Raw genomic sequence first — 27,632 nt, forward strand, 5'->3', positions numbered from 1 at the left:
GGAGTTCGGGGCTGGTTTCTCACCCTCCCCCACCCTCCCACCCCCCACCCTGCCACCGCAAAAACGGACCCAGGTGTTCGGGAGGGACCCAGGCGTTCGGGAGGGACCCAGGAGTTCAGGAGAGGGGACCCAGGAGTTCTGAGGGAACCAGGCGTTCGGGAGAGGGGACCCAGGCGTTCGGGGGAGGGGACCCAGGAGTTCGGGAGAGGGGACCCGGGAGTGTCCCAAGGGACCCCAGGAGTTCGGGAGGGACCCAGGAGTTCGGGAGAGGGACCCAGGAGTTCGGGAGAGGGGACCTGGGAGTGCCCCAAGGGACCCAGGAGTTCGGGAGAGGGACCCAGGAGTCCGGGAGAGGGGACCCAGGAGTTCTGGAGAGGGGACCCGGGAGTGCCCCAAGGGACCCAGGAGTTCAGGAGGGACCCAGGAGTTCGGGAGAGGGGACCCGGGAGTGCCCCAAGGGACCCAGGAGTTCGGGAGGGACCCAGGAGTTCGGGAGAGGGGACCCAGGAGTTCTGGAGAGGGGACCCAGGAGTTCGGGAGAGGGGACCCAGGAGTTCGGGAGAGGGGACCCAGGAGTGCCCCAAGGGACCCAGGAGTTCGGGAGAGGGGACCCAGGAGTTCAGGAGGGACCCAGGAGTTCGGGAGAGGGGACCCAGGAGTTCGGGAGAGGGGACCCAGGAGTTCGGGAGAGGGGACCCGGGAGTGCCCCAAAGGACCCAGGAGTTCAGGAGGGACCCAGGAGTTCGGGAGAGGGACCCAGGAGTTCTGGAGAGGGGACCCGGGAGTGCCCCAAGGGACCCAGGAGTTCAGGAGGGACCCAGGAGTTCGGGAGAGGGGACCCGGGAGTGCCCCAAGGGACCCAGGAGTTCGGGAGGGACCCAGGAGTTCGGGAGAGGGGACCCAGGAGTTTGGGAGAGGGGACCCAGGAGTTCGGGAGAGGGGACCCAGGAGTGCCCCAAGGGACCCAGGAGTTTGGGAAAGGGACCCAGGAGTTCTGGAGAGCGGACCCAGGAGTTCGGGAGGGACCCAGGAGTTCGGGAGAGGGGACCTGGGAGTGCCCCAAGGGACCCAGGAGTTCAGGAGGGACCCAGGAGTTCGGGAGAGGGGACCCAGGGGTTCGGGAGAGGGGACCCTGGAGTTTGGGAAAGGGACCCAGGAGTTCGGGAGAGGGGACCCAGGAGTTCAAGGGGACCCAGGAGTTCGGGAGAGGGACCCAGGAGTTCGGGAGGGACCCAGGAGTTCAGGAAAGGGACCCAGGAGTTCTGGAGAGGGGACCCGGGAGTTCGGGAGAGGGACCCAGGAGTTCGGGAGAGGGACCCAGGAGTTCGGGAGAGGGGACCTGGTAGTGCCCCAAGGGACCCCGGAGTTCGGGAGAGGGGACCCAGGAGTTCGGGAAAGGGACCCAGGAGTTCAGGAGGGACCCAGGAGTTCAGGAAAGGGACCCAGGAGTTCGGGAGAGGGAACTGAAGAGTTCGGGAAAGGGACCCAGGAGTTCAAGGGGACCCAGGAGTTCAGGAAAGGGACCCAGGAGTTCGGGAGAGGGACCCAGGCGTTGGGGAAAGGGACCCAGGAGTTTGGGAGAGGGGACCCGGGAGTCCCCCAAGGGACCCAGGAGTTCAGGAGAGGGGACTGAAGAGTTTGGGAAAGGGACCCAGGAGTTCAGGAGGGACCCAGGAGTTCTGGAGAGAGGACCTGGGAGTTCAGGAGGGACCCAGGAGTTCGGGAGAGGGGACCCAGGAGTTCGGGAGAGGGGACCCAGGAGTTCGGGAGAGGGGACCCAGGAGTTCAAGGGGACCCAGGAGTTCGGGAGAGGGGACCGAGGGGTTCAGGAGGGACCCAGGAGTTCGGGAGAGGGACCCAGGAGTTCAGGAAAGGGACCCAGGAGTTCGGGAAAGGGACCCAGGAGTTCGGGAAAGGGACCCAGGAGTTCAAGGGGACCCAGGAGTTCGGGAAAGGGACCCAGGCGTTGGGGAAAGGGACCCAGGAGTTCGGGAAAGGGACCCAGGCGTTGGGGAAAGGGACCCAGGAGTTCGGGAAAGGGACCCAGGCGTTCGGGCCAGACCCTTGAGCTCCCTCCCACCCCTCCATTGATCCTATTGGGGTGTCCCCCCCCCCCATTCCCACAATGGAACCCCCCGTGTCCCCCCCCCCCCCCAGCACCCCCTTGGTCCAGCGCCCGGAACCCCATTGTCTGTGAGCTCGGGTGCGGAACCGGGAGCACCCAAGGGTGCTGGTGCTGGTGCGGGTGCTGGAGCGGATGGGTGCGCCGGTGCTGGGTGCCATGAAGCGGGTGCTGCTGCTGCTCGTGCTGCTGGGCGCCTGCCGGCCCGCCCGTGGCTCCTGGGACGGCTGCGGGTGAGGGACCCAGGAGTGCCCCAAGGGACCCGGGGGTTCGGGAGGGACCCAGGAGTGCCCCGAGGGACGCAGGAGTTGGGGAGAGGGACCCAGGAGTTCGGGAGAGGGGACCCAGGAGTGCCCCAAGGGACACAGGAGTTGGGGAGAGGGACCCAGGAGTTCGGGAGAGGGGACCCAGGAGTTCGGGAGAGGGGACCCAGGAGTGCCCCAAGGGACCTGGGAGTTGGGGAGAGGGACCCAGGAGTGCCCCAAGGGACCTGGGAGTTGGGGAGAGGGACCCAGGAGTGCCCCGAGGGACCCGGGTGTTCGGGAGGGACCCAGGAGTGCCCCGAGGGACGCAGGAGTTGGGGAGAGGGACCCAGGAGTGCCCCAAGGGACACAGGAGTTGGGGAGAGGGACCCAGGAGTTCTGGAGAGGGGACCCAGGAGTGCCCCGAGGGACCCGGGAGTTGGGGAGGGACCCAGGAGTGCCCCAAGGGACCTGGGAGTTGGGGAGAGGGACCCAGGAGTTCGGGAGAGGGGACCCAGGAGTGCCCCAAGGGACACAGGAGTTTGGGAGAGGGGACCCAGGAGTACCCCAAGGGACCCAAGAGTTCAGGAGGGACCCAGGAGTGTGGGAGGGACCCAGGAGTACCCCAAGGGACCCAGGAGTTCAGGAGGGACCCAGGAGTTCGGGAGAGGGGATCCGGGAGTGCCCCAAGGGACACAGGAGTTCAGGAGGGACCCAGGAGTGCCCCAAGGGACACAGTAGTGAAGGAGGGACCCAGGAGTTCTGGAGGGACCCAGGAGTTGGGGAAAGGGACCCAGGAGTTAAGGAGGGACCTAGGAGATTGGGAGGGACCCAGGAGTACCCCAAGGGACCCAAGAGTACCCCAAGGGACCCAGGAGTGCCAGAGGGACCCAGGAGTGTGGGAGGGACCCAGGAGTACCCCAAGGGACCCAGGAGTGCCCCAAGGGACCCAGGAGTTCAGAAGGAAGCAAGAAGTGCGGGAGGGACCCATGAGTGCGGGAGGGACCCAGGAGTGCGGGAGGGACCCAGGAGTGCGGGAGGGACCCAGGAGTACCCCAATGGACCCAAGAGTACTCCAAGGGACCTAAGAGTGTGGGAGGGACCCAGGAGTGCCCCAAGGGACCCAGGAGTTCAGAAGGAAACAAGAAGTGCGGGAGGGACCCATGAGTGCGGGAGGGACCCAGGAGTACCCCAAGGGACCCAGGAGTTCAGGAGGGACCCAGGAGTTCGGGAGGGACCCAGGAGTGCGGGAGGGACCCAGGAGTGCGGGAGGGACCCAGGAGTACCCCAAGGGACCCAAGAGTACTCCAAGGGACCCAAGAGTGCGGGAGGGACCCAGGAGTACCCCAAGGGACCCAAGAGTTCGGGAGGGACCCAGGAGTTCGGGAGGGACCCAGGAGTGCGGGAGGGACCCAGGAGTGCGGGAGGGACCCAGGAGTGCGGGAGGGACCCAGGAGTACCCCAAGGGACCCAAGAGTTCAGGAGGGACCCAGGAGTTCGGGAGGGACCCAGGAGTTCGGGACCCCGGTGCCGTTAACAATCTCCCCCTCGCAGAACCTGCGGGCAGCGCCCCCTGGCGTCGTACTACGGCTGGTCACGTGTGGTGGGCGGTAGCCCCGCCCAACAGGGGGCGTGGCCTTGGATCGCCAGCATCCAGGACCCGTGGAGCGAAGGCACCGGGCACGTGTGCGGGGGGTCGCTCATCAGCGCCCAATGGGTGCTCACGGCCGCCCATTGCTTCGTGAAAGTGGACCCCAGGTAGGGGGCTCGGCTGGGGTGGGGAGCTAAGCAGGGTCGGCCCCGGTCAGCACTTGGATGGGAGACCTTATATATACAGCCATAGCACCCTGGTCTGGGAAGCTAAGCAGGGTCGGCCCCGGTCAGCTCTTGGATGGGAGACCTTATATATACAGACATAGCACCCTGGTCTGGGAAGCTAAGCAGGGTCAGCCCCGGTCAGCACTTGGATGGGAGACCTTATATATACAGGCATAGCACCCTGGTATGGGAAGCTAAGCAGGGTCGGCCCCGGTCAGCTCTTGGATGGGAGACCTTATATATACAGACATAGCACCCTGAGAGCACCCAGTCTAATGTGATCTGGGAAGCTAAGCAGGGTCGGCCCCGGTCAGCGCTTGGATGGGAGACCTTATAGATACAGACATAGCACCCTGGTCTGGGAAGCTAAGCAGGGTCGGCCCCGGTCAGCTCTTGGATGGGAGACCTTATATATATACAGACATAGCACCCTGAGAGCACCCAGTCTAATGTGATCTGGGAAGCTAAGCAGGGTCGGCCCCGGTCAGCGCTTGGATGGGAGACCTTATATATATACAGACATAGCACCCTGGTCTGGGAAGCTAAGCAGGGTCCGCTATGGTCAGTGCTTGGATGGGAGACCTTATATACACAGGCATAGCACCCTGGTCTGGGAAGCTAAGCAGGGTCGGCCCCGGTCAGCACTTGGATGGGAGACCTTATATATACAGGCATAGCACCCTGGTCTGGGAAGCTAAGCAGGGTCCGCTATGGTCAGCACTTGGATGGGAGACCTTATAGATACAGACATAGCACCCTGGTCTGGGAAGCTAAGCAGGGTCGGCCCCGGTCAGCACTTGGATGGGAGACCTTATATATACAGACATAGCACCCTGGTCTGGGAAGCTAAGAAGGGTCGGCTATGGTCAGTGCTTGGATGGGAGACCTTATATATACAGACATAGCACCCTGGTCTGGGAAGCTAAGCAGGGTCGGCCCCGGTCAGCTCTTGGATGGGAGACCTTGTATATACAGACATAGCACCCTGAGAGCACCCAGTCTAATGTGATCTGGGAAGCTAAGCAGGGTCCACCCCGGTCAGCACTTGGATGGGAGACCTTATATATACAGACATAGCACCCTGGTCTGGGAAGCTAAGCAGGGTCGGCCCCGGTCAGTGCTTGGATGGGAGACCTTATATATACAGCCATAGCACCCTGGTCTGGGAAGCTAAGCAGGGTCGGCCCCGGTCAGCGCTTGGATGGGAGACCTTATATATACAGACATAGCACCCTGGTCTGGGAAGCTAAGCAGGGTCCGCTATGGTCAGCGCTTGGATGGGAGACCTTATATATAGAGACATAGCACCCTGAGAGCACCCAGTCTAATGTGATCTGGGAAGCTAAGCAGGGTCGGCCCCGGTCAGTGCTTGGATGGGAGACCTTATATATACAGACATAGCACCCTGGTCTGGGAAGCTAAGCAGGGTCGGCCCCGGTCAGAGCTTGGATGGGAGACCTTATATATACAGACATAGCACCCTGGTCTGGGAAGCTAAGCAGGGTCGGCCCCGGTCAGCACTTGGATGGGAGACCTTATATAGACAGACATAGCACCCTGGTCTGGGAAGCTAAGCAGGGTCGGCCCCGGTCAGCGCTTGGATGGGAGACCTTATAGATACAGACATAGCACCCTGAGAGCACCCAGTCTAATGTGATCTGGGAAGCTAAGCAGGGTCGGCCCCGGTCAGCTCTTGGATGGGAGACCACTCATCCCACTGTGGTGTCTTACGAGGTCCTGTTGTCCCCATCCCCAGGGACATCCCGACGTGGCGCGTGGTTCTGGGGGCCACCCACTTGGTCCACCTGGGCTACCAGGCCCAAGTGCGGCTGGTGAGACGCCTGCTGGTCCACGAGCGCTACGACAACGTGTCGCAGCGCAACGACATCGCCCTGCTGGAGCTCGACCAGCCCGTGCGCTGCGACTACTACGTACAGCTGGCCTGCGTGGCCGTTCCGGGGCTCAGGGTGGCCGAGCTCGGGCCCTGCTACGTCAGCGGTTGGGGGGCCACCGAGGCTAGAGGTGAGGTGCCCCCTGCGCTTTACCTGAACTCCGGGGTCCCTTGGGGCACTCCTGGGTCCATCCTGAGCTCCTGGGTTCCTTGGGGCACTCCTGGGTCCATCCTGAGCTCCTGGGTTCCTTGGGGTACTCCTGGGTCCGTCCCAGACTCCTGGGTGCTTTGGGGCACTTCTGGGTCCCTCCGACCTCCTGGGTCCCTCAGAACTCCTGGGTCCCTTCTCCCGAACTCCTGGGTTCCTTACCTGAACTCCCGGGTCCCTTGGGGCACTCCTGGGTCCCTCCTGACCTCCTGGCTCCCTTACCCGAACTTCTGGGTCCCTCACCTGAACTCCTGGCTCCCTTGGGGCACTCCTGGGTCCCTTACCCGAACTCCTGGGTCCCTTACCCAACCTCCTGGGTCCCTCACCTGAACTCCTGGGTCCCTCACCTGAACTCCTGGGTCCCTCCCGAACTCCTGGCTCCCTTGGGGCACTCCTGGGTCCCTTACCTGAACTCCTGGGTCCCTTACCCGAACTCCTGGGTCCCTTGGGGCACTCCTGGCTCCCTTACCTGAACTCCTGGGTCCCTCCCGACCTCCTGGCTCCCTCGGGGCACCCCGGGTCCCTCGGGGCACTCCTGGGTCCCTTACCCGACCTCCTGGCTCCCTTGGGGCACTCCTGGGTCCCTTACCTGAACTCCTGGGTCCCTTACCCGAACTCCTGGGTCCCTTGGGGCACTCCTGGGTCCCTTACCCAAACTCCTGGGTCCCTTACCCAAACTCCTGGGTCCCTTACCCAAACTCCTGGGTCCCTTACCCGACCTCCTGGGTCCCTTACCCGAACTCCTGGGTCCCTCACCTGAACTCCTGGGTCCCTCACCTGAACTCCTGCGTCCCTCCCGAACTCCTGGCTCCCTTGGGGCACTCCTGGGTCCCTTACCCGACCTCCTGGGTCCCTCTCCTGACCTTCTGGCTCCCTTGGGGCACTCCTGGCTCCCTTACCTGAACTCCTGGGTCCCTTACCCGAACTCCTGGGTCCCTCGGGGCACTCCTGGGTCCCTTACCCGACTTCGTGGCTCCCTCGGGGCACTCCTGGGTCCCTTACCCCACCTCCTGGGTCCCTCTCCTGAACTCCTGGGTCCCTTGGGGCACTCCTGGGTCCCTTACCCGACCTCCTGGGTCCCTTACCTGACCTCCTGGCTCCCTTGGGGCACTCCTGGGTCCCTTACCTGAACTCCTGGGTCCCTCCCAACCTCCTGGCTCCCTCGGGGCACCCCTGAGTCCCTCGGGGCACTCCTGGGTCCCTCACGGGAGCCCCCCGTGTGCGCGGCAGCGTCGGGGTCCACGGCCGTGCTGCAGGAGGCGCAGGTGCAGCTGATCGACGTGCAGCTCTGCAACAGCACCATGTGGTACCGGGGGGCCGTGCACCCCCACAACCTGTGCGCCGGATACCCGCAGGGGGGCATCGACACCTGCCAGGTAGGGGGCGCTGCCCATGGGGGGTGGGGACAGGGGACCCAGGAGTGCCCCAAGGGAGCCAGGAGTTCAGGTGAGGGACCCAGGAGTTCGGGAGAGGGGACCCAGGAGTGCCCCAAGGGAGCCAGGAGCTCAGGGACAGGGACTCAGGAGTGACAGGTAGGGGGCGCAGCGCTGGATGGGGTAGCAAGGGGAGAAGGGACCCAGGAGTTCAGGAGGGACCCAGGAGTTCAGGTGAGGGACCCAGGAGTTCGGGAGAGGGGACCCAGGAGTGCGGGAGAGGGGACCCAGGAGTGCGGGAGAGGGGACCCAGGAGTGCCCCAAGGGAGCCAGGAGCTTAGGGATGGAGAATCAGGAGTGACAGGTAGGGGGCGCAGCACTGGATGGGGTAGCAAGGGGAAAGGGGACCCAGGAGTTCAGGAGGGACCCAGGAGTTCGGGAGAGGGGACCCGGGAGTGCCCCAAGGGAGCCAGGAGTGCCCCAAGGGACCCAGGAGTTCAGGTGAGGGACCCAGGAGTTCGGGAGAGGGGACCCAGGAGTGCCCCAAGGGAGCCAGGAGCTCAGGGACAGGGACTCAGGAGTGACAGGTAGGGGGCGCAGCGGTGGATGGGCTAGCAAGGGGAGAAGGGACCCAGGAGTTCAGGTGAGGGACCCAGGAGTTCGGGAGAGGGGACCCAGGAGTGCCCCAAGGGAGCCAGGAGTGCCCCAAGGGAGCCAGGAGTTCAGGTGAGGGACCCAGGAGTTTGGGTCAGGGGACCCAGGAGTGCCCCAAGGGAGCCAGGAGTGCCCCAAGGGAGCCAGGAGCTCAGGGATAGGGACTCAGGAGTGACAGGTAGGGGGTGCAGCGCTGGATGGGGTAGCAAGGGGAGAAGGGACCCAAGAGTTCAGGAGGGACCCAGGAGTTCAGGTGAGGGACCCAGGAGTTCGGGAGAGGGGACCCAGGAGTTCGGGAGAGGGGACCCAGGAGTGCGGGAGAGGGGACCCAGGAGTGCGGGAGAGGGGACCCAGGAGTGCCCCAAGGGAGCCAGGAGTGCCCCAAGGGAGCCAGGAGCTTAGGGATGGAGAATCAGGAGTGACAGGTAGGGGGTGCAGCACTGGATGGGGTAGCAAGGGGAGAAGGGACCCAGGAGTTCAGGAGGGACCCAGGAGTTCGGGAGAGGGGACCCAGGAGTTCGGGAGAGGGGACCCAGGAGTTCGGGAGAGGGGACCCAGGAGTGCCCCAAGGGAGCCAGGAGCTTAGGGATGGAGAATCAGGAGTGACAGGTAGGGGGCGCAGCGCTGGATGGGGTAGCAAGGGGAAAGGGGACCCAGGAGTTCGGGAGGGGGGACCCAGGAGTGCCCCAAGGGAGCCAGTAGTTCAGGTGAGGGACCCAGGAGTTCAGGTGAGGGACCCAGGAGTTTGGGAGAGGGGACCCAGGAGTGCCCCAAGGGAGCCAGGAGTGCCCCAAGGGAGCCAGGAGCTCAGGGACAGGGACTCAGGAGTGACAGGTAGGGGGCGCAGCGCTGGATGGGGTAGCAAGGGGAGAAGGGACCCAGAAGTTCAGATGAGGGACCCAGGAGTGCGGGAGGGACCCAGGAGTGCGGGAGAGGGACCCAGGAGTTCGGGAGAGGGGACCCAGGAGTGCGGGAGAGGGGACCCAGGAGTGCGGGAGAGGGGACCCAGGAGTGCCCCAAGGGACCCAGGAGCTTAGGGATGGAGAATCAGGAGTGACAGGTAGGGGGCGCAGCGCTGGATGGGGTAGCAAGGGGAGAAGGGACCCAGAAGTTCAGGTGAGGGACCCAGGAGTGCGGGAGAGGGGACCCAGGAGTGCCACAAGGGCCCAAGGAGTTCGGGAGGGACCCAGGTGTGCCCCAAGTGACCCAGGAGGTCGGGAGGGACCCAGGAGGTCGGGAGGGACCCAGGAGTGCCCCAAGTGATCCAGGAGGTCGGGAGGGACCCAGGAGTGCCCCAAGTGACCCAGGAGGTCAGGAGGGACCCAGGAGGTCGGGAGGGACCCAGGAGGTCGGGAGGGACCCAGGAGTGCCCCAAGTGACCCAGGAGGTCAGGAGGGACCCAGGAGGTCAGGAGGGACCCAGGAGTGCCCCAAGTGACCCAGGAGGTCGGGAGGGACCCAGGAGTGCCCCAAGGGCCCCAGGAGGTCGGGAGGGACCCAGGTGTGCCCCAAGTGACCCAGGAGGTCAGGAGGGACCCAGGAGGTCGGGAGGGACCCAGGAGTGCCCCAAGTGACCCAGGAGGTCGGGAGGGACCCAGGAGTGCCCCAAGTGACCCAGGAGGTCAGGAGGGACCCAGGAGGTCAGGAGGGACCCAGTAGGTCGGGAAGGACCCAGGAGGCCGGGAGGGACCCAGGAGTGCCCCAAGATCCCTAGGACTTCAGGCAAGGGACCCAGGAGTCCGGGAGCGCTCCCCCAACCCTCTCCCCCTCCCCAGGGTGACAGCGGCGGCCCCCTGGTGTGCCAATCCCCCCACGGCTCCTACTATTGGCTGGTGGGGGTGACGAGCTGGGGGCGGGGCTGCGCCAGGGCCAGGCGACCCGGCATCTACACAGCGACCCAGCACTTCTACCACTGGATCCTGCGGCACATGGGGCTGCCCCCCCGCGCAGCCGCCCCCCACCCCACGGTCACGCCATGGAGCCCCCCGCCCAGCCCCCCCGGGCTCTATGGGGAACAATCCGGAGCGGGCTCGGCGCCGTTTCCACTGCGGAAGGTGCTGGAGCTGCTGCGGGGGCTCCAGGAGCTGCTGCAGGGGCGGGGGGGCGACGGGGAATGAGCGGAGCCGGAGTGCGGAGCGGAGCCGGAGTGCGGGATCCGGGTGGGGATGGGGGGGGGTGCTGCCCAATTAATGGTGCTGTTAATGAGCGCTCGGAATAAACGGGGTTGTGCTCGCATTGGCCTCGTTGTGCTTGGGGGATTGGGAGGGACCCAGGAGTGCCCCAAGGGAGCCAGGAGTTCGGGAGAGGGGATTATAGTGGGGGACCCAGGAGTTCGGGGAAGGGATTACAGTGGAGGACCCAGGAGTCTGGGAGGGACCCAGGAGTTCGGGAGGGACCCAGGAGTTCGGGGAAGGGAATATAGTGGGGGACCCAGGAGTTCGGGAGGGACCCAGGAGTTCGGGGAAGGGATTATAGTGGGGGACTCAGGAGTTCGGGAGGGACCCAGGAGTCCGGGGAAGGGACTATAGTGGGGGACCCAGGAGTGCGGGAGGGACCCAGGAGTTCGGGAGGGACTCAGGAGTTCGGGGAAGGGATTACAGTGGAGGACCCAGGAGTTCGGGAGGGACCCAGGAGTTCGGGGAAGGGATTATAGTGGGGAACCCAGGAGTTTGGGAGGGACCCAGGAGTTCGGGGAAGGGATTATAGTGGAGGACCCAGGAGTTCGGGAGGGACCCAGGAGTTCGGGGAAGGGATTACAGTGGGGGACCCAGGAGTTCGGGAGGGACCCAGGAGTTCGGGGAAGGGATTGTAGTGGGGGACCCAGGAGTTCGGGAGGGACCCAGGAGTTCGGGGAAGGGATTATAGTGGGGGACCCAGGAGTTCGGGAGGGACCCAGGAGTTCAGGAGGGACCCAGGAGTTCGGGGAAGGGATTATAGTGGGGGACCCAGGAGTTCGGAGGGACCCAGGAGTTCGGGAGGGACCCAGGAGTTCGGGAGGGACCCAGGAGTTCGGGGAAGGGATTATAGTGGGGGACCCAGGAGTTCGGGAGGGACCCAGGAGTTCGGGGAAGGGAATATAGTGGGGGACCCAGGAGTTCGGGGAAGGGAATACAGTGGAGGACCCAGGAGTCTGGGAGGGACCCAGGAGTGCCCCAAGGGACCCAGGAGTTCGGGGAAGGGATTATAGTGAGGGACCCAAGAGTTCGGGAGGGACCCAGGAGTTCGGGGAAGGGATTATAGTGGGGGACCCAGGCGGTCGGGAGGGACCCAGGAGTTCGGGGAAGGGATTATAGTGGGGGACCCAGGAGTTCGGGAGGGACCCAGGAGTTCGGGGAAGGGATTATAGTGGGGGACCCAGGAGTTCGGGAGGGACCCAGGAGTTCGGGGAAGGGAATATAGTGGGGGACCCAGGAGTTCGGAGGGACCCAGGAGTTCGGGAGGGACCCAGGAGTTCGGGAGGGACCCAGGAGTTCGGGGAAGGGATTATAGTGGGGGACCCAGGAGTTCGGGGAAGGGATTATAGTGGGGGACCCAGGAGTTCGGGAGGGACCCAGGAGTTCGGGGAAGGGATTATAGTGGAGGACCCAGGAGGTCGGGAGGGACCCAGGAGTTCGGGAGGGACCCAGGAGTTCGGGGAAGGGATTATAGTGGGGGACCCAGGAGTTCGGGGAAGGGATTATAGTGGGGGACCCAGGAGTTCGGGAGGGACCCAGGAGTGCCCCAAGGGAGCCAGGAGTTCAGGGAAGGGAATATAGTGGAGGACCCAGGAGTTCGGGAGGGACCCAGGAGTCCGGGGAAGGGATTATAGTGGGGGACCCAGGAGTTCGGGAGGGACCCAGGAGTTCGGGGAAGGGATTATAGTGGGGGACCCAGGAGTGCCCCAAGGGACCCAGGAGTTCGGGGAACGGATTATAGTGGGGGACCCAGGAGTGCCCCAAGGGACGCAGGAGTTCGGGGAAGGGATTATAGTGGGGGACCCAGGAGTTCGGGGAAGGGATTGTAGTGGGGGACCCAGTAGGTCGGGAGGGACCCAGGAGTTCGGGGAAGGGATTATAGTGGGGGACCCAGGAGTTCGGGGAAGGGATTATAGTGGGGAACCCAGGCGGTCGGGAGGGACCCAGGAGTTCGGGGAAGGGATTATAGTGGGGGACCCAGGCGGTCGGGAGGGACCCAGGAGTTCGGGGAAGGGATTATAGTGGGGGACCCAGGAGTTCGGGAGGGACCCAGGAGTCCGGGGAAGGGATTATAGTGGGGGACCCAGGAGTTCGGGAGGGACCCAGGAGTGCCCCAAGGGACCCGGGAGTTCAGGAGAGGGGATTATAGTGGAGGACCCAGGAGTTCGGGAGGGACCCAGGAGTTCGGAGTAGGGATTATAGTGGGGGACCCAGGAGTTCGGGAGGGACCCAGGAGTCCGGGGAAGGGATTATAGTGGGGGACCCAGGAGGTCGGGAGGGACCCAGGAGTTCGGGGAAGGGATTATAGTGGGGGACCCAGGAGTTCGGGAGGGACCCAGGAGTGCCGCAAGGGACCCAGGAGTTCGGGGAAGGGATTATAGTGCGGGACCCAGGAGTTCGGGAGGGACCCAGGAGTTCGGGAAAGGGATTATAGTGGGGGACCCAGGAGTTCGGGAGGGACCCAGGAGTGCCCCAAGGGACCCAGGACTTCGGGAGAGGGGATTATAGTGGGGCACCCAGGAGTTCGGGAGGGACCCAGGAGTGCCCCAAGGGAGCCAGGAGTTCGGGAGAGGGGATTATAGTGGGGGACCCAGGAGTGCCCCAGGGGACCCAGGAGTTTGGGAAAGGGATTATAGTGGGGGACCCAGGAGTTCGGGGAAGGGATTATAGTGGGGGACCCAGGAGTTCGGGAGGGACCCAGGAGTTCGGGGAAGGGATTGTAGTGGGGGACCCAGGAGTTCAGGAGGGACCCAGGAGTTCGGGAGGGACCCAGGAGTTCGGGGAAGGGATTATAGTGGGGGACCCAGGAGTTCGGGAGGGACCCAGGAGTTCGGGAGGGACCCAGGAGTTCGGGGAAGGGATTATAGTGGGGGACCCAGGAGTTCGGGAGGGACCCAGGAGTTCGGGGAAGGGATTATAGTGGGGGACCCAGGAGTTCGGGAGGGACCCAGGAGTCCGGGGAAGGGACTATAGTGGGGGACCCAGGAGTTCGGGAGGGACCCAGGAGTTCGGGGAAGGGATTATAGTGGGGGACCCAGGAGGTCGGGAGGGACCCAGGAGTTCGGGGAAGGGATTATAGTGGGGGACCCAGGAGTTCGGGAGGGACCCAGGAGTTCGGGGAAGGGATTATAGTGGGGGACCCAGGAGTTCGGGAGGGACCCAGGAGTTCGGGAGGGACCCAGGAGTTCGGGGAAGGGATTATAGTGAGTGACCCAGGAGTTCGGGAGGGACCCAGGAGTTCGGGGACGGGATTATAGTGGGGGACCCAGGAGTTCGGGAGGGACCCAGGAGTTCGGGGAAATGATTGTAGTGGGGGACCCAGGAGTTCAGGGAAGGGATTGTAGTGGGGGACCCAGGAGTTCGGGAGGGACCCAGGAGTTCGGGGAAGCGATTATAGTGGGGGACCCAGGAGGTCGGGAGGGACCCAGGAGTTCGGGAGGGACCCAGGAGTTCGGGGAAGGGATTATAGTGGGGGACCCAGGAGTTCGGGAGGGACCCAGGAGTTCGGGAGGGACCCAGGAGTTCGGGGAAGGGATTATAGTGAGTGACCCAGGAGTTCGGGAGGGACCCAGGAGTTCGGGGACGGGATTATAGTGGGGGACCCAGGAGTTCGGGAGGGACCCAGGAGTTCGGGGAAATGATTGTAGTGGGGGACCCAGGAGTTCAGGGAAGGGATTGTAGTGGGGGACCCAGGAGTTCGGGAGGGACCCAGGAGTTCGGGGAAGCGATTATAGTGGGGGACCCAGGAGGTCGGGAGGGACCCAGGAGTTCGGGAGGGACCCAGGAGTTCGGGGAAGCGATTATAGTGGGGGACCCAGGAGTTCGGGAGGGACCCAGGAGTCCGGGAGGGACCCAGGAGTTCGGGGAAGGGATTATAGTGGAGGACCCAGGAGTTCGGGAGGGACCCAGGAGTTCGGGAGGGACCCAGGAGTTCGGGAAGGGAAGGGGCTGCCCCCCGCCCCACGGCCACGCCCCGGAACCCCCGCCCAGCCCCCCCGGGCTCTATGGGGAACAATCCGGAGCGGGCTCGGCGCCGTTTCCACTGCGGAAGGTGCTGGAGCTGCTGCGGGGGCTCCAGGAGCTGCTGCAGGGGCGGGGGGGCGACGGGGAATGAGCGGAGCCGGAGTGCGGAGCGGAGCCGGAGTGCGGGATCCGGGTGGGGATGGGGGGGGGTGCTGCCCAATTAATGGTGCTGTTAATGAGCGCTCGGAATAAACGGGGTTGTGCTCGCATTGGCCTCGTTGTGCTTGGGGGATTGGGAGGGACCCAGGAGTGCCCCAAGGGAGCCTGGAGTTCGGGAGAGGGGATTATAGTGGGGGACCCAGGAGTTCGGGAGGGACCCAGGAGTTCGGGGAAGGGAATATAGTGGGGGACCCAGGAGTTCGGGAGGGACCCAGGAGTTCGGGGAAGGGATTATAGTGGGGGACCCAGGAGTTCGGGAGGGACCCAGGAGTTCGGGAGGGACCCAGGAGTTCGGGGAAGGGATTACAGTGGAGGACCCAGGAGTCTGGGAGGGACCCAGGAGTTCGGGAGGGACCCAGGAGTTCGGGGAAGGGATTATAGTGGGGGACCCAGGAGTTCGGGAGGGACCCAGGAGTGCCCCAAGGGACCCAGGAGTTCGGGGAAGGGATTATAGTGGGGGACCCAGGAGTTCGGGAGGGACCCAGGAGTTCGGGGAAGGGATTGCAGTGGGGGACCCAGGAGTTCGGGAGGGACCCAGGAGTGCCCCAAGGGAGCCAGGAGTTCAGGGAAGGGAATATAGTGGAGGACCCAGGAGTTCGGGAGGGACCCAGGAGTCCGGGAGGGACCCAGGAGTCCGGGGAAGGGATTATAGTGGGGGACTCAGGAGTTCGGGAGGGACCCAGGAGTTCGGGGAAGGGATTATAGTGGGGGACTCAGGAGGTCGGGAGGGACCCAGGAGTTCGGGGAAGGGATTATAGTGGGGGACCCAGGAGTTCGGGAGGGACCCAGGAGTTCGGGAGGGACCCAGGAGTTCGGGAGGGACCCAGGAGTTCGGGGAAGGGAAGGGGCTGCCCCCCGCCCCACGGCCACGCCACGGAACCCCCGGCCAGCCCCCCCGGGCTCTATGGGGAACAATCCGGAGCGGGCTCGGCGCCGTTTCCACTGCGGAAGGTGCTGGAGCTGCTGCGGGGGCTCCAGGAGCTGCTGCAGGGGCGGGGGGGCGACGGGGAATGAGCGGAGCCGGAGTGCGGAGCGGAGCCGGAGTGCGGGATCCGGGTGGGGATGGGGGGGGGTGCTGCCCAATTAATGGTGCTGTTAATGAGCGCTCGGAATAAACGGGGTTGTGCTCGCATTGGCCTCGTTGTGCTTGGGGGATTGGGAGGGACCCAGGAGTGCCCCAAGGGAGCCTGGAGTTCGGGAGAGGGGATTATAGTGGGGGACCCAGGAGTTCGGGAGGGACCCAGGAGTTCGGGGAAGGGATTATAGTGGGGGACCCAGGAGTTCAGGAGGGACCCAGGAGTTCGGGGAAGGGATTATAGTGGGGGACCCAGGAGTTCGGGAGGGACCCAGGAGTCCGGGGAAGGGATTATAGTGGAGGACCCAGGAGTTCGGGAGGGACCCAGGAGTTCGGGGAAGGGAATATAGTGGGGGACCCAGGAGGTCGGGAGGGACCCAGGAGTCCGGGGAAGGGATTATAGTGGGGGACCCAGGAGTTCGGGAGGGACCCAGGAGTCCGGGGAACGGATTATATTGGGGGACCCAGGAGTGCCGCAAGGGACCCAGGAGTTCGGGAGAGGGGATTATAGTGGGGGACCCAGGAGTTCGGGGAAGGGATTATAGTGGGGGACCCAGGAGTCTGGGAGGGACCCAGGAGTTCGGGAGGGACCCAGGAGTTCGGGGAAGGGAATATAGTGGAGGACCCAGGAGTCTGGGAGGGACCCAGGAGTTCGGGAGGGACCCAGGAGTTCGGGGAAGGGATTATAGTGGGGGACCCAGGAGTTTGGAGGGACCCAGGAGTTCGGGGAAGGGATTATAGTGGGGGACCCAGGAGTTCGGGAGGGACCCAGGAGTTCGGGGTAGGGATTATAGTGGGGGACCCAGGAGTTTGGGAGGGACCCAGGAGTGCCCCAAGGGACCCGGGAGGTCAGGAGAGGGGATTATAGTGAAGGACCCAGGAGTTCGGGAGGGACCCAGGAGTTCGGGAAAGGGATTATAGTGGGGGACCCAGGAGTTCGGGAGGGACCCAGGAGTTTGGGGAAGGGATTAGAGTGGGGGACCCAGGAGTTCGGGAGGGACCCAGGAGTTTGGGGAAGGGATTAGAGTGGGGGACCCAGGAGTTCGGGAGGGACCCAGGAGTTCGGGGAAGGGATTATAGCGGGGGACCCAGGAGTTCGGGAGGGACCCAGGAGTTCAGGGAAGGGATTATAGTGGAGGACCCAGGAGTTCGGGAGGGACCCAGGAGTGCCCCAAGGGACCCAGGAGTTCAGGGAAGGGAATATAGTGGAGGACCCAGGAGTTCGGGAGGGACCCAGGAGTTCGGGGAAGGAAATATAGTGGGGGACCCAGGAGTTCGGATAAGGGACTATAGTGGGGGACCCAGGAGTTCAGGAGGGACCCAGGAGTGCCCCAAGGGACCCAGGAGTTCAGGAGAGGGGATCCAGGAGTTGGGGGAAGGGATTATAGTGGGGGACCCAGGAGGTCGGGAGGGACCCAGGAGTTTGGGGAAGGGATTATAGTGAGGGACCCAGGAGTTCGGGAGGGACCCAGGAGTTCGGGAGGGACCCAGGAGTTCGGGGAAGGGGTCATAGTGGGGGACCCAGGAGTTCGGGAGGGACCCAGGAGTTCGGGAGGGACCCAGGAGTTCGGGGAAGGGAAGGGGCTGCCCCCCGCCCCACGGCCACGCCATGGAGCCCCCCGCCCAGCCCCCCCGGGCTCTATGGGGAACAATCCGGAGCGGGCTCGGCGCCGTTTCCACTGCGGAAGGTGCTGGAGCTGCTGCGGGGGCTCCAGGAGCTGCTGCAGGGGCGGGGGGGCGACGGGGAATGAGCGGAGCCGGAGTGCGGAGCGGAGCCGGAGTGCGGGATCCGGGTGGGGATGGGGGGGGGTGCTGCCCAATTAATGGTGCTGTTAATGAGCGCTCGGAATAAACGGGGTTGTGCTCGCATTGGCCTCGTTGTGCTTGGGGGATTGGGAGGGACCCAGGAGTGCCCCAAGGGAGCCAGGAGTTCGGGGAAGGGGATTATAGTGGGGGACCCCGGAGTTCGGGAGGGACCCAGGAGTTCGGGGAAGGGATTATAGTGGAGGACCCAGGAGTTTGGGGAAGGGATTATAGTGGGGGACCCAGGAGTCTGGGAGGGACCCAGGAGTTCGGGGAAGGGATTATAGTGGGGGACCCAGGAGTTCGGGAGGGACCCAGGAATGCCCCAAGGGAGCCAGGAGTTCAGGGAAGGGATTATAGTGGGGGACCCAGGAGTTCGGGAGGGACCCAGGAGTTCGGGGAAGGGATTATAGTGGGGCACCCAGGAGTCTGGGAGGGACCCAGGAGTTCGGGAGGGACCCAGGAGTTCGGGAGGGACCCAGGAGTTCGGGAAAGGGATTATAGTGGGGGACCCAGGAGTTCGGGAGGGACCCAGGAGTTCGGGAGGGACCCAGGAGTTCGGGGAAGGGATTATAGTGGAGGACCCAGGAGGTCGGGAGGGACCCAGGAGTTCGGGGTAGGGATTATAGTGGGGGACCCAGGAGTTCGGGAGGGACCCAGGAGTTCGGGGAAGGGATTATAGTGGGGCACCCAGGAGTCTGGGAGGGACCCAGGAGTTCGGGAGGGACCCAGGAGTTCGGGAGGGACCCAGGAGTTCGGGAAAGGGATTATAGTGGGGGACCCAGGAGTTCGGGAGGGACCCAGGAGTTCGGGGAAGGGACCCAGGAGTTCGGGGAAGGGATTATAGTGGGGGACCCAGGAGTTCGGGAGGGACCCAGGAGTCCGGGGAAGGGATTATAGGGGGGGACCCAGGAGTTCGGGAGGGACCCAGGAGTTCAGGGAAGGGATTATAGTGGGGGACCCAGGAGTTTGGGAGGGACCCAGGAGTCCGGGGAAGGGATTATAGTGGGGGACCCAGGAGTCTGGGAGGGACCCAGGAGTGCCCCAAGGGACCCAGGAGTTCGGGGAAGGGACTGTAGTGGGGGACCCAGGAGTGCCGCAAGGGACCCAGGAGTTCGGGGAAGGGATTATAGTGGGGGACCCAGGAGTTAGGGAGGGACCCAGGAGTTCGGGGAAGGGATTATAGTGAGGGACCCAGGAGTTTGGGAGGGACCCAGGAGTTCGGGAGGGACCCAGGAGTTCGGGAGGGACCCAGGAGTTCGGGGAAGGGATTATAGTGGGGGACCCAGGAGTTCGGGAGGGACCCAGGAGTTCGGGGAAGGGATTGTAGTGGGGGACCCAGGAGTTCGGGAGGGACCCAGGAGTTCGGGGAAGGGATTATAGTGGGGGACCCAGGAGTTCGGGAGGGACCCAGGAGTTCGGGAGGGACCCAGGAGTTCGGGGAAGGGATTATAGTGGGGGACCCAGGAGTTCGGGAGGGACCCAGGAGTCCGGGGAAGGGAATATAGTGGGGGACCCAGGAGTTCGGGAGGGACCCAGGAGTTCAGGGAAGGGATTATAGTGGGGGACCCAGGAGTTTGGGAGGGACCCAGGAGTCCGGGGAAGGGATTATAGTGGGGGACCCAGGAGTCTGGGAGGGACCCAGGAGTGCCCCAAGGGACCCAGGAGTTCGGGGAAGGGACTGTAGTGGGGGACCCAGGAGTGCCGCAAGGGACCCAGGAGTTCGGGGAAGGGATTATAGTGGGGGACCCAGGAGTTAGGGAGGGACCCAGGAGTTCGGGGAAGGGATTATAGTGAGGGACCCAGGAGTTTGGGAGGGACCCAGGAGTGCCCCAAGGGACCCAGGAGTTCGGGGAAGGGACTGTAGTGGGGGACCCAGGAGTGCCGCAAGGGACCCAGGAGTTCGGGGAAGGGATTATAGTGGGGGACCCAGGAGTTCGGGAGGGACCCAGGAGTCCGGGGAAGGGATTATAGTGGGGGACCCAGGAGTTCGGGAGGGACCCAGGAGTTCGGGGAAGGGATTATAGTGGGGGACCCAGGAGTTCGGGAGGGACCCAGGAGTTCGGGAGGGACCCAGGAGTTCGGGAGGGACCCAGGACTTCGGGGAAGGGATTATAGTGGGGGACCCAGGAGTTCGGGAGGGACCCAGGAGTGCCCCAAGGGACCCAGGAGTTCGGGGAAGGAACTGTAGTGGGGGACCCAGGAGTGCCGCAAGGGACCCAGGAGTTCGGGGAAGGGATTATAGTGGGGGACCCAGGAGTTCGGGAGGGACCCAGGAGTCCGGGGAAGGGATTATAGTGGGGGACCCAGGAGGTCGGGAGGGACCCAGGAGTGCCCCAAGGGACCCAGGAGTTCGGGAGGGACCCAGGAGTCCTGGGAAGGGATTTTAGTGGGGGACCCAGGAGTTCGGGAGGGACCCAGGAGTTCGGGGAAGGGAATATAGTGGAGGACCCAGGAGTTCGGGAGGGACCCAGGAGTTCGGGGAAGGGATTATAGTGGGGGACCCAGGAGTTCGGGAGGGACCCAGGAGTGCCCCAAGGGACCCAGGAGTTCGGGGAAGGGATTATAGTGGAGGACCCAGGAGGTCGGGAGGGACCCAGGAGTTCAGGGAAGAGATTATAGTGGGGGACCCAGGAGTTCGGGAGGGACCCAGGAGTTCGGGAGGGACCCAGGAGTTCGGGGAAGGGATTATAGTGGAGGACCCAGGAGTTCGGGGAAGGGATTATAGTGGGGGACCCAGGAGTTCGGGAGGGACCCAGGAGTTCGGGGAAGGGATTATAGTGGGGGACCCAGGAGTTCGGGAGGGACCCAGGAATGCTCCAAGGGAGCCAGGAGTTCAGGGAAGGGATTATAGTGGGGGACCCAGGAGTTCGGGAAGGACCCAGGAGTTCAGGGAAGGGATTATAGTGGGGGACCCAGGAGTTCGGGAGGGACCCAGGAGTTCAGGGAAGGGATTATAGTGGGGGACCCAGGAGTTCGGGAAGGACCCAGGAGTCCGGGGAAGGGATTATAGTGGGGGACCCAGGAGTTTGGGAGGGACCCAGGAGTTCGGGAGGGACCCAGGAGTTCGGGAGGGACCCAGGAGTTCGGGGAAGGGACTGTAGTGGGGGACCCAGGAGTGCCACAAGGGACCCAGGAGTTCGGGGAAGGGATTATAGTGGGGGACCCAGGAGTTCGGGAGGGACCCAGGAGTTCGGGGAAGGGATTATAGTGGGGGACCCAGGAGTTCGGGAGGGACCCAGGAGTCCGGGGAAGGGATTATAGTGGGGGACCCAGGAGGTCGGGAGGGACCCAGGAGTTCGGGGAAGGGATTATAGTGGGGGACCCAGGAGTTCGGGAGGGACCCAGGAGTTCGGGGAAGGGATTATAGTGGGGGACCCAGGAGTTCGGGAGGGACCCAGGAGTCCGGGGAAGGGATTATAGTGGGGGACCCAGGAGGTCGGGAGGGACCCAGGAGTGCCCCAAGGGACCCAGGAGTTCGGGAGGGACCCAGGAGTCCTGGGAAGGGATTTTAGTGGGGGACCCAGGAGTTCGGGAGGGACCCAGGAGTTCGGGGAAGGGAATATAGTGGAGGACCCAGGAGTTCGGGAGGGACCCAGGAGTTCGGGGAAGGGATTATAGTGGGGGACCCAGGAGTTCGGGAGGGACCCAGGAGTGCCCCAAGGGACCCAGGAGTTCGGGGAAGGGATTATAGTGGAGGACCCAGGAGGTCGGGAGGGACCCAGGAGTTCAGGGAAGAGATTATAGTGGGGGACCCAGGAGTTCGGGAGGGACCCAGGAGTTCGGGAGGGACCCAGGAGTTCGGGGAAGGGATTATAGTGGAGGACCCAGGAGTTCGGGGAAGGGATTATAGTGGGGGACCCAGGAGTTCGGGAGGGACCCAGGAGTTCGGGGAAGGGATTATAGTGGGGGACCCAGGAGTTCGGGAGGGACCCAGGAATGCTCCAAGGGAGCCAGGAGTTCAGGGAAGGGATTATAGTGGGGGACCCAGGAGTTCGGGAAGGACCCAGGAGTTCAGGGAAGGGATTATAGTGGGGGACCCAGGAGTTCGGGAGGGACCCAGGAGTTCAGGGAAGGGATTATAGTGGGGGACCCAGGAGTTCGGGAAGGACCCAGGAGTCCGGGGAAGGGATTATAGTGGGGGACCCAGGAGTTTGGGAGGGACCCAGGAGTTCGGGAGGGACCCAGGAGTTCGGGAGGGACCCAGGAGTTCGGGGAAGGGACTGTAGTGGGGGACCCAGGAGTGCCACAAGGGACCCAGGAGTTCGGGGAAGGGATTATAGTGGGGGACCCAGGAGTTCGGGAGGGACCCAGGAGTTCGGGGAAGGGATTATAGTGGGGGACCCAGGAGTTCGGGAGGGACCCAGGAGTCCGGGGAAGGGATTATAGTGGGGGACCCAGGAGGTCGGGAGGGACCCAGGAGTTCGGGGAAGGGATTATAGTGGGGGACCCAGGAGTTCGGGAGGGACCCAGGAGTTCGGGGAAGGGATTATAGTGGGGGACCCAGGAGTTCGGGAGGGACCCAGGAGTCCGGGGAAGGGATTATAGTGGGGGACCCAGGAGTTCGGGAGGGACCCAGGAGTTCGGGGAAAGGAATATAGTGGGGGACCCAGGAGTTCGGGAGGGACCCAGGAGTTCGGGAGGGACCCAGGAGTTCGGGAGGGACCCAGGAGTTCGGGGAAGGGATTATAGTGGGGGACCCAGGAGTTCGGGAGGGACCCAGGAGTCCGGGGAAGGGATTATAGTGGGGGACCCAGGAGTTCGGGAGGGACCCAGGAGTCCGGGGAAGGGATTATAGTGGGGGACCCAGGAGGTCGGGAGGGGCCCAGGAGTTCAGGAGGGACCCAGGAGTGCCCCAAGGGACACAGGAGTTCGGGAGGGACCCAGGAGTGCCCCAAGGGACACAGGAGTTCAGGAGGGACCCAGGAGTGCCCCAAGGGACCCAGGAGTTCGGGGAAGGGATTATAGTGGGGGACCCAGGAGTTCGGGCGGGACCCAGGAGTTGGGGGAAGGGATTATAGTGGGGGACTCAGGAGTTCGGGAGGGACCCAGGAGTTCGGGGAAGGGATTATAGTGGGGGACCCAGGAGGTCGGGAGGGACCCAGGAGTTCGGGGAAGGGATTATAGTGGGGGACCCAGGAGTTCGGGAGGGACCCAGGAGTCCGGGGAAGGGATTATAGTGGGGGACCCAGGAGGTCGGGAGGGACCCAGGAGTTGGGGGAAGGGATTATAGTGGGGGACCCAGGAGTTCGGGAGGGACCCAGGAGTTCGGGGAAGGGATTATAGTGGGGGACCCAGGAGGTCGGGAGGGACCCAGGAGTCCGGGGAAGGGATTATAGTGGGGGACCCAGGAGGTCGGGAGAGACCCAGGAGTTGGGGGAAGGGATTATAGTGGGGGACCCAGGAGTTCGGGAGGGACCCAGGAGTTCGGGGAAGGGATTATAGTGGGGGACCCAGGAGTTCGGGAGGGACCCAGGAGTTCGGGGAAGGGATTACAGCAGTGTAATAAATTTCGACTTAGTCTTGTAAGTACAAGTCCCCTCTCCCGGACGCCTGGGTCCCTCCTCAGTGCAATCTATGGGGCCCGGACGCCTGGGTCCCTCCTCAGTGCAATCTAGGCGTCCGGGCCCCATAGATTTGACCGAGGTGGGACCCAGGCGTCCGGGCCCCATAGATTTCACTCAGGAGGGACCCAGGCGTCCGGGCCCCATAGATTGCACTGAGGAGGGACCCAGGCGTCCGGGCCCCATAGATTCCACCGAGGAGGGACCCAGGCGTCCGGGCCCCATAGATTTGACTGAGGAGGGACCCAGGCGTCCGGGCCCCATAGATTGCTCTGAGGAGGGACCCAGGCGTCCGGGCCCCATAGATTCCACCGAGGAGGGACCCAGGCGTCCGGGCCCCATAGATTTGACTGAGGAGGGACCCAGGCGTCCGGGCCCCATAGATTTGTCCGAGGAGGGACCCAGGCGTCCGGGCCCCATAGATTTGACCGAGGAGGGACCCAGGTGTCCGGGCCCCATGGATTTCACTGACGAGGGACCCAGGCGTCCGGGCCCCATAGATTGCAATGAGGAGGGACCCAGGCGTCCGGGCCCCATAGATTGCAAAGAGGAGGGACCCAGGCGTCCGGGCCCCATAGATTTGACCGAGGAGGGACCCAGGCGTCCGGGCCCCATAGATTTGAACGAGGAGGGACCCCGGGGTCCGGGCCCCATAGATTGGACGGAGGAGGGACCCAGGTGTCCGGGCCCCATAGATTGCAAAGAGGAGGGACCCAGGCGTCCGGGCCCCATAGATTTGACCGAGGAGGGACCCAGGCGTCCGGGCCCCATAGATTTGACCGAGGAGGGACCCAGGCGTCCGGGCCCCATAGATTGGACGGAGGAGGGACCCAGGCGTCCGGGCCCCATAGATTTGACGGAGGAGGGACCCAGGCGTCCGGGCCCCATAGATTGCACTGAGGAGGGACCCAGGCGTCCGGGCCCCATAGATTTGAATGAGGAGGGACCCAGGCGTCCGGGCCCCATAGATTTGACCCAGGAGGGACCCAGGCGTCCGGGCCCCATAGATTGAACTGAGGAGGGACCCAGGCGTCCGGGCCCCATAGATTTGACCAGGAGGGACCCAGGCGTCCGGGCCCCATAGATTTAACCGAGGAGGGACCCAGGCGTCCGGGCCCCATAGAGTTCACTGAGGAGGGACCACGGCGTCCGGGCCCCATAGATTTGACTGAGGAGGGACCCAGGCGTCCGGGCCCCATAGATTTGACCGAGGAGGGACCCAGGCGTCCGGGCCCCATAGATTCCCCCGAGGAGGGACCCAGGCGTCCGGGCCACATAGATCGCACTGAGGAGGGACCCAGGCATCCGGGCCCCTTAGATTTGAATGAGGAGGGACCCAGGCGTCCGGGCCCCATAGATGTAATACAGGAGGGACCCAGGCGTCCGGGCCCCATAGATTTGACTGAGGAGGGACCCAGGCGTCCGGGCCCCATAGATTTGACTGAGGAGGGACCCAGGCGTCCGGGCCCCATAGATTTGACCGTGAGGGACCCAGGCGTTCGGGCCCCATAGGTTCCAAGGAGGAGGGACCCAGGCGTCCGGGCCCCATAGATTTGACCGAGGAGGGACCCAGGCGTCCGGGCCCCATAGATTTGACTGAAGATGGACCCAGGCGTCCGGGCCCCATAGATTTGACCAAAAAGGGACCCAGGCGTCCGGGCCCCATAGATTTGAGCAAAAAGGGACCCAGGCGTCCGGGCCCCATAGATTCCAGTGATGAGGGACCCAGGTGTCCGGGCCCCATAGATTTCACTGAGGAGGGACCCAGGCGTCCGGGCCCCATAGATTTGACCGAGGAGGGACCCAGGCGTCCGGGCCCCATAGATTTGACCAAAAAGGGACCCAGGAGTCCGGGCCCCATAGACTTGAGCAAAAAGTGACCCAGGCGTCCGGGCCCCATAGATTTAACCGAGGAGGGACCCAGGCGTCCGGGCCCCATAGATTTGAACGCAAGGGACCCAGGCGTCCGGGCCCCATAGATTTGACCGAGAAGGGACCCAGGCGTCCGGGCCCCATAGATTTGACCAAGGAGGGACCCAGGCGTCCGGGCCCCATTGATTTGACCGAGGAGGGACCCAGGCGTCCAGGCCCCATAGATTTGACCCTGGAGGGACCCAGGCGTCCGGGCCCCATAGATTTGACGGAGGAGGGACCCAGGCGTCCGGGCCCCATAGATTTGACCGAGGAGGGACCCAGGCGTCCGGGCCCCATAGATTTCACTGAGGAGGGACCCAGGCGTCCGGGCCCCATAGATTTGACCGAGGAGGGACCCAGGCGTCCGGGCCCCATAGATTTGACCGAGGAGGGACCCAGGTGTCCGGGCCCCATAGATTTTACCGAGGAGGGACCCAGGCGTCCGGGCCCCATAGATTTGACCGAGGAGGGACCCAGGCGTCCGGGCCCCATAGATTTGACGTAGGAGGGACCCAGGCGTCCGGGCCCCATAGATTGCACTGAGGAGGGACCCAGGCGTCCGAGCCCCATAGATTTGACAGAGGAGGGACCCAGGCGTCCGGGCCCCATAGATTTGACGTAGGAGGGACCCAGGCGTCCGGGCCCCATAGATTGCACTGAGGAGGGACCCAGGCGTCCGGGCCCCATAGATTTGAGTGAGGAGGGACCCAGGCGTCCGGGCCCCATAGATTTGACCGAGGAGGGACCCAGGCGTCCGGGCCCCATAGATTGCACTGAGGAGGGACCCAGGCGTCCGGGCCCCATAGATTTGACTGAGGAGGGACCCAGGCGTCCGGGCCCCATAGATTATTGCACTGAGGAGGGACCCAGGCGTCCGGGCCCCATATATTGCACTGAGGAGGGACCCAGGCGTCCGGGCCCCATAGATTCCACTGAGGAGGGACCCAGGCGTCCGGGCCCCATAGATTGCACTGAGGAGGGACCCAGGCGTCCGGGCCCCATAGATTTGACCCTGGAGGGACCCAGGCGTCCGGGCCCCATAGATTTGACCGAGGAGGGACCCAGGCGTCCGGGCCCCATAGATTTGACTGAGGAAGGACCCAGGCGTCCGGGCCCCATAGATTGCAATGAGGAGGGACCCAGGCGTCCGGGCCCCATAGATTTGACCGAGGAGGGACCCAGGCGTCCGGGCCCCATAGATTTCCCTGATGAGGGTCCCAGGCGTCCGGGCCCCATAGATTGCATTGAGTAGGGACCCAGGCGTCCGGGCCCCATAGATTTGACCGAGAAGGGACCCAGGCGTCCGGGCCCCATAGATTTGACTGAGGAGGGACCCAGGCGTCCGGGCCCCATAGATTGCACTGAGGAGGGACCCAGGCGTCCGTGCCCCATAGATTGCACTGAGGAGGGACCCAGGCGTCCGGGCCCCATAGATTTGAATAAGGAGGGACCCAGGCGTCCGGGCCCCATAGATTTTACTGAGGAGGGACCCAGGCGTCCGGGCCCCATAGATTTGACTGAGGAGGGACCCAGGCGTCCGGGCCCCATAGATTGCACTGAGGAGGGACCCAGGCGTCCGGGCCCCAAAGATTGCACTGAGGAGGGACCCAGGCGTCCGGGCCCCATAGATTTGACCGAGGAGGGACCCAGGCGTCCGGGCCCCATAGATTTGACCGAGGAGGGACCCAGGCGTCCGGGCCCCATAGATTTGACTGAGGAGGGACCCAGGCGTCCGGGCCCCATAGAGTTGAGTAAAAAGGGACCCAGGCGTCCGGGCCCCATAGAGTTGACTAAAGAGGGACCCAGGTGTCCGGGCCCCATTGATTGCACTGAGGAGGGACCCAGGCGTCCGGGCCCCATAGATTGCACTGACGAGGGACCCAGGCGTCCGGGCCCCATAGATTGCACTGAGGAGGGACCCAGGCGTCCGGGCCCCATAGATTTGACCGAGGAGGGACCCAGGCGTCCGGGCCCCATAGATTTCACTGAGGAGGGACCCAGGCGTCCGGGCCCCATAGACTGCACTGAGGAGGGACCCAGGCGTCCGGGCCCCATAGATTTGACTGAGGAGGGACCCAGGCGTCCGGGCCCCATAGATTTGACCGAGGAGGGACCCAGGCGTCCGGGCCCCATAGATTTGAGCGAGGAGGGACCCAGGCGTCCGGGCCCCATAGATTGCACTGAGGAGGGACCCAGGCGTCCGGGCCCCATAGATTTGACTGAGGAGGGACCCAGGCGTCCGGGCCCCATAGATTTGACGGAGCAGGGACCCAGGCGTCCGGGCCCCATAGATTGCACTGAGGAGGGACCCAGGCGTCCGGGCCCCATAGATTGCTCTGAGGAGGGACCCAGGCGTCCGGGCCCCATAGATTGCAATGAGGAGGGACCCAGGCGTCCGGGCCCCATAGATTTGACCGAGGAGGGACCCAGGCGTCCGGGCCCCATAGATTTGACTGAGGAGGGACCCAGGCGTCCGGGCCCCATAGATTTGACCGAGGAGGGACCCAGGCGTTCGGGCCCCATAGATTTGACTGAGGAGGGACCCAGGCGTCCGGGCCCCATAGATTTGAGCAAGGAGGGACCCAGGCGTCCGGGCCCCATAGATTGCACTGA

At 64.2% G+C, this 27,632-nt stretch overlaps 1 protein-coding gene across 1 annotated transcript; it reads left to right on the forward strand.

Moving 5' to 3' along the window:
- The first annotated feature begins 1,180 nt into the window (after window positions 1-1,180).
- Window positions 1,181-10,473, forward strand: LOC102087611 (acrosin). The gene is made up of 5 exons (XM_065047673.1): window positions 1,181-2,355; window positions 3,919-4,122; window positions 5,939-6,204; window positions 7,512-7,657; window positions 10,083-10,473. Exons 1-5 carry the CDS (start codon window positions 2,258-2,260, stop codon window positions 10,422-10,424), a joined length of 1,056 nt encoding a protein of 351 aa, XP_064903745.1. The 5' UTR covers window positions 1,181-2,257; the 3' UTR covers window positions 10,425-10,473.
- Window positions 10,474-27,632: the final 17,159 nt, after the last annotated feature.

This window comes from Columba livia, unplaced genomic scaffold (genome assembly GCF_036013475.1).
Source record: "Columba livia isolate bColLiv1 breed racing homer unplaced genomic scaffold, bColLiv1.pat.W.v2 Scaffold_101, whole genome shotgun sequence".
In the NCBI taxonomy this organism is placed as follows: domain Eukaryota; kingdom Metazoa; phylum Chordata; class Aves; order Columbiformes; family Columbidae; genus Columba; species Columba livia.